Source organism: Opisthorchis viverrini (genome assembly GCF_000715545.1).
Source record: "Opisthorchis viverrini unplaced genomic scaffold opera_v5_85, whole genome shotgun sequence".
Classification (NCBI taxonomy): Eukaryota; Metazoa; Platyhelminthes; class Trematoda; order Opisthorchiida; family Opisthorchiidae; genus Opisthorchis; species Opisthorchis viverrini.
The window spans coordinates 80508-90814 of record NW_008751740.1 but is presented as its reverse complement, the minus strand read 5'-3'; the positions used below and the strand labels follow the sequence as shown (position 1 = coordinate 90814).

The 10307-nt window shown below is 44.3% G+C and overlaps 1 protein-coding gene across 1 annotated transcript in view; it reads left to right on the top strand.

Annotated features, from left to right (window-relative positions):
- T265_13610 (hypothetical protein) overlaps nt 1-9243 on the top strand; it is a gene marked incomplete at both ends in the record, with an annotated part of 21438 nt that extends 12195 nt beyond the window's left edge. The window contains 2 exons of the mRNA XM_009169697.1: nt 1447-1512; nt 9224-9243. Coding sequence (XP_009167961.1) covers nt 1447-1512; nt 9224-9241 — 84 coding nt within the window. The remainder of the gene's footprint in view (nt 1-1446; nt 1513-9223) is intronic.
- Between the last annotated feature and the right edge of the window lie 1064 nt (nt 9244-10307).

Here is a 10307-nt window from a genome sequence, read left to right as displayed (position 1 = left end):
ATTCCTTGCGGGTGGGTGCAACTTTTGTAGAGTTGTCGGGTAATCCAGTACATGAACACGTTCGCCCAGTCCTTTGTGCCCAGACAGAGTAGTGTTAACAAGCTTGACCCATATCTCCGACGCCTATTGTCGAACATACATCAAGGATAAGAATATATATGCACAGTTGATCAGCCCTCATAAGAGCGAAACTCGAGCCCGGCACTTCCCTGCTTTGATGTTTGACCACAATCATTACCCCGGACAGAAAGAGGACTTTTCCAAGGAGGTCTGTGTGAATACGCATTTCTCGAATACCGCAACTATCTACAACTAACCTTAGCTCGCCCCTTATGCCGGTGAACAAGTATTCACTACTGCGACAGACCTCTATTCGGGGCTTCTAACAGACACCTTTTCAAGGACAAAAATACTGCCACACATGCACTGTTTTCGGCGCATCTATGCACCTAGGAAACTTTTGCTCAGACGTCTGGGTTGTGTGGTCAGAATAATGACCCAGTTCCATGTTTCTGCGTACTTATCTTCAGGCTCCATAATCATCAGAGAAAGGCGTAATTGATTCAAGTCCGAACAGGAGACTTTGCGATACTGCACTGGTTAGATTAAATTTCGTTAAGCATTGTATCTTCACAAGTTACTTGGTACGGTTCACTGGTAATCCATTTATTTGCGACGTCCTAAAGTGGAAAAGGACGGCCAGTCGTGACGAACAAAAGTGAACTGGCATAGCCCTGGGTTAAACCAAAATTATGATCAAAAGTAAAGATGGACGAGTGAGAGTCCGTCGGATCTTTGAGGTCACGTGCTCCCACTGGTTTGTCAAGGTCCAGGGAAGGATGACCGTCCGGATTCTGGGTCCTCTGACTCTAGGCCGTGGGTTCAAGCTTCTCCGTTTATACGAAGAATCAACCTATCCAAGCATCTTTGAGGTCACGTGCTCCCACTGGTTTGTCAAGGTCCAGGGAAGGATGACCGTCCGGATTCTGGGTCCTCTGACTCTAGGCCGTGGGTTCAAGCTTCTCCGTTTATACGAAGAATCAACCTATCCAAGCCACTGACCAAACAAAAGATGGCCACAAAACAATCGTATTTATAAGCAACACTAAACCAAGAAGTCGAATGTCCACTCACCTGTACCCTTGACCAAATGCACAGTCAAAGCTGATAGGATGAAAGTCTCAGATTGAATTCCCAAAAACTTATTTTTCCCACACTCTGACACAGATTTTTTCGCTAACTTTGAGCCCTATTTGTACTATCTTGGTGGTTGGAATTCATTAAACTGATATTTAAAAAAACCTTAGCGACTTGTCTTTCAAACAAATCATTCCACACTGATACTAGCAAACGTGTGTCATTCTGAGGTGCGCAACGCTTCTGGCTTGCACTGGTTTTCCGAACCACACTCACATATAAGGCCTGTTTGACTTTATCCCTCAACAGATTGCCTCGGAAACACCTCAGCTTCCCACACATCTGCAAACAGCCATGTTCCCAAGCAAATCTGTCGTAAGTTTTTCGCCATCCGCTTTCTTCTGTTGCCGTTTATTTATCCGTTATGTTTCCACGCGGTTAAATGCGTATGTTCACATACAAATCTCTTTGTGGTTTTCCACTATGTGCTTATATAACCGTGAATCTCGAGAGATTTGGTTTACCCGCTTCCAACCCCTGATGACTAAAATTAAAATATAATGATGGGAACACTTCACAAACTTCATTGGCTGAAGCTGATCTCGACTGCCGAGGAATCGGGACAACAAAAATGTCTAGTCATCAACATTCATAGATATTGTTTTCGTATGGTCACCTTCTTAATGTGGGAGCAGCAGTTTCCCTCTTTCAGCAGTTCACTGCCCGCTTGCTGACGGGCATCCTGAGCCTTCTGTATATTTCGTTGAAAGTATCACGGCTGGAATCGACCACAGGATGCTTCAAAATCCGATTATATTAAATAATAATTGTTAAGCTGTAATACCCTTTTGTGCCCAGCTATTAAATAATAATTGTTAAGCTGTAATACCCTTTTTGTGCCCAGCTGCCATGCCACCCGGAATAAGCATGAGGGGTGAGAAACTGGCGGACTAACAGAGTAAACATAGTGCTCACTGGAATACTTGGTTCACCGATTGGGCAGGGGAATTATGGATTTTGCTTGTCCAGTACCAAAATGTCGGATGAATCAGAGATAAAACCGTCCGCCATCCCTGTCTATATGTCACGTGACCGTTAACAGTCTGCTTGATCCACCCTACATCTGAAAAAGACCTTTCCCTGCAGTCACCGTAGGGTCAGTTCCAGAAGCACTGCACTGCCCACAACTGATGCCAAAATAATTTGATGGTAACATAAAATGTGGCTGATCTATTGGTTATCCAGTGGAAGTCGATAGGATGCAAAAGCTGTTCAACTTTGCGTTGCAGACAGGATCTGCACCCCCCTCGCTTTAATCGCATAACCCCTGCTATAGGCGTTTTATCCTCTGACTTGTTTTCGGGTAAGTCTGAAAAGGAAAATAGCACGCTTGATAACCGCCACTGGTAGGACGTGAATTCGGCTTGAAAAATTGAAGCTGCCACAGATCGTTCTATGACAGATTATTTGTATTCCTCATAGTCCCCTACCTACTGGATCGTCCGTCCCCAAAAAAGAATTTCCACATAAATCGCAAATCGACTGTAAGTATGAGTGATAGCTTTTGCCAATCAGTCCTTGGGGTAGTTGCTGCCAGTCGACTCGCAAACAATTAGCCACCGTTCGAGGAGATATCCTCAGTCCAACGACTGGCTACTTTTCTTCCGTTAGTGATGGATCCTTTGTAAACCAAATGGCTAACAACTAATAAACGCACTGTATTGGTCCTTGTCCTATAGATATGAATTCCGGTCACTGCGAAGCAAAAGTCGACAAGAACTTGAGGTGGTCAATCCCTGCTGACTGAGGGCTAACTAGCGAGATCCTTACTACTTGTCGATTCCTTTGATATTTAGGCAGTCTTGTGGTGCTACCAAGAGCATTGTGACATTGTGGCATTTTTGCGTCGGGCATCCTGATGTTGAAACAATTAAAGTATTGGTGTGATGCTTTAGGTTAGACACCCACAACACCGCACCCAGCACCAGTTATGATCACTAGTCATGGATTTTGTTCGATTGTGTTCCGGTCACATGAACCTAGTAGCTATGGTCACGCACACAAAACGGACGAATATGGGTCAGGTTGTCCCCAAACCAGTAAACACGTGACCATATGGATACTCACACACATGTTCAGATACTCCGACTTGCCAGATATAGTGTAGTGGTAGAATATAACGTTGACAAAACACCAGTACTGTGGCTACGTAGTGAACTCTATGGAGAGCGAAAAAGGGGCCCGAAGGGTTTTCAGCAACCTTACGAGTAGTATGTTCGTACACAAAGCACAGTTTAACCCCAAAGCATTTGGGAAATTATGTCGTGGAAATGGATGCTATCAACACAGAATGCTATCCTCAGTCAGCTCAGCTACACCGAAGCTGTGGGCAACATTCCTCTCCAGTTTTATTCATGGTGGGGCTGGCAGGCAATTTGTGACTGCACAGCAATGAGATCTCCCTCCAACAATGGCGACATTCCTTTGACGATGCTGACAAGGATGGCGTTGATGATGGTAACGATGACGGTGTTGGTGACAAGTCCGACGGTGGTGGTGATGGTCATGATTTCAAAGACTGTGTTGAAGATTATCACAGTGTCAATGTTCATCACGATGGCGAAGATGATGTTGATGCCAAGAGTGATGTGACTGATGATAAAAATGAGAATATTTGTGATGACGATGATGGTCACCAACAAGGGGGACTTGAAAACGATTGAAGCTCACATCGCGTTCCAAACGCAACCATTTTAAGATTAAACATTTTAGTTGAGACCGTTATATTTTTGGGATTTGCTTGGGTCCAAACATGCGCACGCTCCACTACTGCACCGAGTAATTCAGGCTTGGTGTCTTTCATTTTTGGCCTTTAAAAGCTGTCTAACTGGTAGCTCATGTTAGCGTAAACCAGTTTAGCCCACAATCTGCCTTCTTTACCAGTTGGTTGAAAAACCTGGTGTTCATCAAGAAATTAATGGCAAAAGGGAGCAAAAACGGATGATAGGTAACCGAGTTAGGAAAGTTGGAGTGTTACTGACTGTATTTCACCAATATGGCTAAACAATCCAGCCAGAGAAATCAAACCAAATTAACTTACTTAGATTGAAACGGATGACCAACGTATTGTCTCTATTTCGTTTGTACTTTTCTGGGAAGTTAAAGACGACTGACTACCACTGTTTCACATTCCTCATCTTCACCGTCGATACCCTTGGGACCGATCGCACTTTTGTTTGTAGATTGAAATTTTTCATCATAATAAGCAACCGTTTTTACCTGCAATTTCGACTAGTTCAATTATTCAGTAGCACAAGTGAGTGAATTGAGCTGAACTGGACTTATCTAGCTAAAAATTCTGTTTGTAAATGTTCGTCAGTTCTTGCCGTCACTTGTTCGTTGCTCGAACTGCACTTTTTGCGGGCTCTGGCTGGTCCCCAATCAGTAATGGAATGAGACAAAGTGTGTTGTTCTTGGCTTCCTTTTGCTGATCTGAACGCGAGTTTTTTTCTGTCACGCTAGTGTGGTAACACAAGATAGAGACGGCTCCAGAGCTCCCGATGCCTCACAACGGTTCACTGAGGTCTGCTTTCCAAAATTCGGTCTTGTAGTTCAGGTCCGGCACTCCCTTTGTTGCGGACCCTCATCGCAACCACTCTCATCATAACTGTATTTATAATCAACTGAAACGTTAGTGCAATACTCAGTGACAAAACATCAGTCAGTGTGGTAATGTTCAATAATGGAGAGGACCACTGGTGACCTCATGTCATCAAACCCTCTGTTGTCGCCCACCCGCTGTCAGACCATCACCCCCACCCCGTGGTTCTTGGTGAAAACTGCGTCCGTATCCTTGTGGTGACCGCAATTCACCTGAAACTACTAATCGTTGTAGACTTCCCATTGTTCGTAAGAATCGGTTCGCTGATGTTCCGTTCCAGTTGATGGTCACTATGCAACCCATGAGAGAAATGAACTCCGGGAACCGGTCTCTTCGCCCACCTCCAAAATCGGCTAGTCAGAAATTTTCAGGGCACACCTAATACGCTGATTTTCGGTAGACATCCGATGCTAGGAATTCTATCCTTGCTTTAGCTGTCTTGTCAACAGACAGCTAGAAAACGGTCGGAAGTTGCAATTTGTTACTCCCTACCATTATGCGCATAGATTCACACCTGTGTAGTGCGATTAGGATGATCACGTAAATTGCACGGACTTAACGTCCAGACAGCTGAAATATCCTGAATTTCAGTCTGCCATGGTAAGCTTCAAGCGTCCGATGGCAGTTCAGGTCGGTAACAAAAGAGTTCAGTTACCTGGTCGAAGCTTTCTGGATGTTTACCTGACTTCAGAAGGACTGTTTACAACTGCTAACTATTCAGGCGAGCGTTGACCAAACCAAAACCTGAGAACTCTTGCCAAGATATGCGAACACAAGCAAAGTGTTCGGGTCATACTAGAGTCACTTACAAGGTCAGCCGTATGTTGCATCGTTCTTGCCGCTGTGGACTCTTTAGCAGGAATTATGGGACTCGCGAAGGAAGCGGACGCGTTACAGAGACTGGTGTCCAAACAGCGTCTCTAGTATACACCTATAAGCAAGATACTTCCCCATAGGGTTTGTTGGACTTTGAGATTGGTCGTCTTCTTTGAAGCCCAGCTCCCCAAAGACTCCCTCAGGTAGACTTCAGCATGCAGCGTGCCCCTATTTTAAGAGGTCCGTTGGGAATCACCGTAAGCGTTTGTGCCTTAGGTGTATGGTTCACTTAAAAAATGCAGGTTATTCTATAAGCACAAGTTTAACCCAATCGTATCTTGTGATTTTCATGGCATCGCACTTAAGACCAGGAGCAAGTTTCACTATCAAGTTCGGTCTCATCCGTCCGGCCCATCAATGGAGACCTTCCTAAGTGGAAAAAAGATTTCAAATACCTGAGCCTTTTTGCACTGTTATATTTGATCTTATGATGCCCAATTGGACTCTTTCGATATCTGAGTTTGACATTTTACGAAAAAGGAGTTTAGAAAAAGGAATAGATGTGGGAGAAATAATTAGCTTCATTTGCTCAAAATGTAGACCACAATGTACACTGCAGCTACCCATCAAGAACACTTCGCGAACTCTTCATTGAAGTAATTTGAATCACCTTGTTCTAAAACTCAAAGTACTTTGTCTCCATTTTGAAGCACTATGAGGTTTGCCTCACCCTACGGCCAGTAGTGCTGATTTTTCCCCAACACGTTTACAACACCACAGCAACCAGTCTCTAGCCTTTTTCAAATTCACACACCTTTCACACGTTTTCCTCAGTTTGGTAGAACAAGAGAAATCTGTTTATTTCCTTGATGTTTCGGAGTTACTGACCTTAGCGTAAATTCCCAAGACAGTTCTACGACAGTTTCTGATATCGTCTGGCTTTCTGCACCTCATGTTTACTCTTATTTGAAATTCGCAAAACCCCTTCTGAAGTGGATGTATTCCACCTCCTGTATCTATGTGCGAGCTTGCTGTTTTTTTCTTCAAAATGTCATTCAGATTTCTTGCGGATTGACAGCAGCTAACCGCATTGTCTAGTGTAAATTTGCTAGGCTAAAGGTTGGTCTGAGAATTTCTCAGATGCACACTGCAACTGGTGAGAAGGCTTTATCGTGCATTTTACCCTGTCAGCTTCAAGAAAGACACTTAGGTAACTTCAGCTAAAATTTGGCGTGGAAAGTTCATCTGCTCACCTTCTTTAGTGGAAGCTCTTTCTAGGCAAAGTAATAGATCTCGCTCTTCGGTAATCGAAAGTCCTCCAGCATATATCAAACAACCTTTTAAACAGAGATGGGAAATCAATCGATACAACACCTACCCGAGCTTCCAGGAATTTCCTGGCCTACAGTTCATAACGTTACGTGTGCCCTTCTGAATGCTCATCTGGTCGTTGCATGATGAATTGATGGTCTTCAGAAAAGGACTCAATCTAAGGAGAACCAGTGAGGTCGACAAATCTGACCCACACGGCGTAAGCAACGTTAATTTCGCCCGGTCACGTGAAGTCAGGTTCAACCCTCCCAGTGGGGTGCACGTGACTGTTGCGGTAGCGAATACGCCTTTTCTGCTTAGTGAGAAACACTGCGAAATTTCAGGTCAAGGTAATCAGTACTTGAGGGTTTTGTAAGCTTACAATTATGATAAAGCTATGTAGACATGCCAAAAATGGGAGCCTAATCCACATTTGTCGCGTCTGTCTTAGTTGCTTAGTCTATACACCTTGTTGCTATTCACTAAGCTTTGACTGGCTTCTGTGCACACTTATCGATTGAACAAATTGTTCGGTTCGGTCACACTCGACTCAGCATTCTACCTAAGGCCACATACCTGGCACCAGTGAAGAGGGTTGCCTGACAAAGTGACAAACGATGAGAGTTTTGCGGCTGCGTGCTTGTTGACCAAGAGCACATTGATTTAGTGGTGCTCAGGATTCGATTCGTTTTGGGTTGCCGAGCTCCTAAGCAAGGTTGTTCTGGTTCAGCACGTATATTTGTGATCTAGTTGGGTGACAGCGCCCAACTCCGAAACCGAATTCATATATCCTAGTCGCTGCAAACGTCCGCTTTATATATGATCCCATACAAATTTTATTGCCTTTATTCCCCGTCAAATTTTTGGGTCACATCTTGTGCACACAACTGTTGTTCCGTCAATGGTCTCCTGAGCAGTCGATAGTTTTCGATTCCATCACTGTTGTACTGGTTAACGTTGCCCACACTGCCATACGGAAGTTGGTCAGTCAAGAGCGCACATGTGACGAGATGTAGTACACCTGTGTGCACACACAGGTACACATCTGTGTGCATAGGAGGAGATTTACCTTGGACTCTGGTTCTTCTTGTTTGAGCGTCCTCTGGGCGAAGATTACGCACGCCAAATGGGTCAAAACTCTATTTCGGCATCATCATCAGCCACTGACGCTGCGTGTTATCCATAGAGAGACAAAAAATCTGCGTCAGTTCACTTTTCCCAGGCCCTGCAAACCCCTTCCAAAGTTTATATTCTGCGATGTAGAGGACAAGTGGGGTAGACGTTACCAGAACTCAGAATAACCAAAATGTCCACCAATCTATCCGTTTGACCTTGGTTTTAGAGTTCCAGCAAAGACTGGCCTTGCAAGAATCTTCCAACAGTGTACATGGACTGGAACAACGCCCAGCTTATCCATGTTCTTTCATGTATCCATCTCTTTTCACCGTTAACTTCCAAACGGATCCTTCCCAACCGTGGATTAACAACAAGGGATCAAACTCCGCTTGAACCGCATCTCCAATAATATTCGTCTTCTACTTTGAGCTCGCCAGTATCCAAATTTACTAACCCCCTTCTTGGTGTGTAGCTTGCCACGGCTTATTTCAATGCTCGCCGCAGGAGACCTGCTAATCAGAGCTTACTTCTGTCTCTCTGCCTCGATCTCTTTAATTTACCCAAGCTTTCCTACCGAGATTTGGTCCTTCGTTGCACACATGAGCACTCACTTCTTCCCCCAGAACGACCACCTTCTGTGTTCTGAAAATCCTACAAGCCCAGTTTTTCTAAAGCGTTTTTTGAATGTTTTCACAATTTTCAACTTACTGGTCGTGTTCTCTAACAAATGTCTGGTTCGTAAATGTTTTACCAATTTCTCAGACGGTCTGTCACCGAGGTTTCTCTCTCTGCCCTCATTCTTACACTTCACATGTCTCCCAAGTGTGTAAAAGTTTTACAAGAAGTCGCTTAATTTTTCCAATATCCCCTCCCCCGGTTAAATGAATATGGATGGCTTGACAGTATCTTTCTGGTGGAAAATCCAACAACCTACGTCTGAATGCTAGACAACAGGTCCGCGCAGCTGATGGTTTTTCACTGTTGTTCCACCGTTTTGCCACAAAGAAACATGTTTTGGTCTTTGACTCGATCGCCTGCTAATATCCTTCTGGCTTTTGGTAGGTAGATGTGTACCTTCAGGTTGAATTCATTGTCGACTGAAGTTATTCCGAGAAAAACTCGAGCACAAACTTTCTCCGTTCATTTTTTAACCACTTACTTCTTTGCTTCTTTATTTCTCAGCAAACCGAACACCAGCAAGACGTAGCCAGGTATGTTTATTTCTGTTATGCACTTCTCTTGTGTAATTTTATGCCCGGTGCGGCTCACTTGTCAAGTAAAGTAAATCAGTCCATTCACCGGAAGGAACAACATGTACCACGGTATAAAGTGATGATGCTAAAGCACCCTTACTTGAATTAGTGTGGGACTCGAGTTTGTCACGCATTCTGATAGGGTTGACAAGAAAAGAGGCGCACGCAGGATACCCTGAGCAGGCAGTCTGGCTGGTAAATGTGAATTTATTGAACGACTCAATGATGGGACGAAAGACTTCCGAAAGTGATCTTTGTGTAAAGTCATAAGTGGCGTCAAACGAGATATCATCACACGTGATTCAGCAACCTTCCATCACGCGGGTACCGTTTTTCGTACATTTCAGAGTCGAAGACTACAGAGTAACAGATCTGATCCGAGTCGACTCGGGCAATGGTCGAATAAGGGTGGGGGCAACAAGCGTGTTCTTATTCTGATAAAATCTTCACATAGTCGCGTTTGACAGGAATTTTAACGCCATTGTAACATTAACAGTAGATGAGGCGCAAACAATAACCTAGTGGAGGGGCAGAATACGTTCAGCTAACAATTTTATTCACTGAGGTTTTATCCGTGAATGTGTTTTAGACCAGTGATGGTGATAATGAGACTAGTGTATTTGTACTGGGCGGGAAAATTGAGGGAACTGACGCCTAAACAAAGCCTCGGTGTTGGTCTGCAAATAACGAGGGAATCGTTGAACTTTGCTTGTGAACTGTGTATGGTGGGCAAAGTGGCCTTCTGCTAGGATCCTTTTATTGCCTGCATCCTTAAAAAATATTTGGCAATTGTCTTGTGTCATCCCTCGTAGAGACCTCCGTGCAGTCGATTATTCGGAAACTTAAGACTCTATCACTCTTCTATAGAGGAAAATGTTGGTAGCTCAAGTAGCGTAGATGGTGGTCGTTGGCTTGTTCGCTGAGCTAGGCAATTTGGTTGCAAACATTTCATCACCAGTCGAGGTGACATTATCAGTGCGTTACTGGGGAGCGTAGTTGTGCGTAGCGGCGGG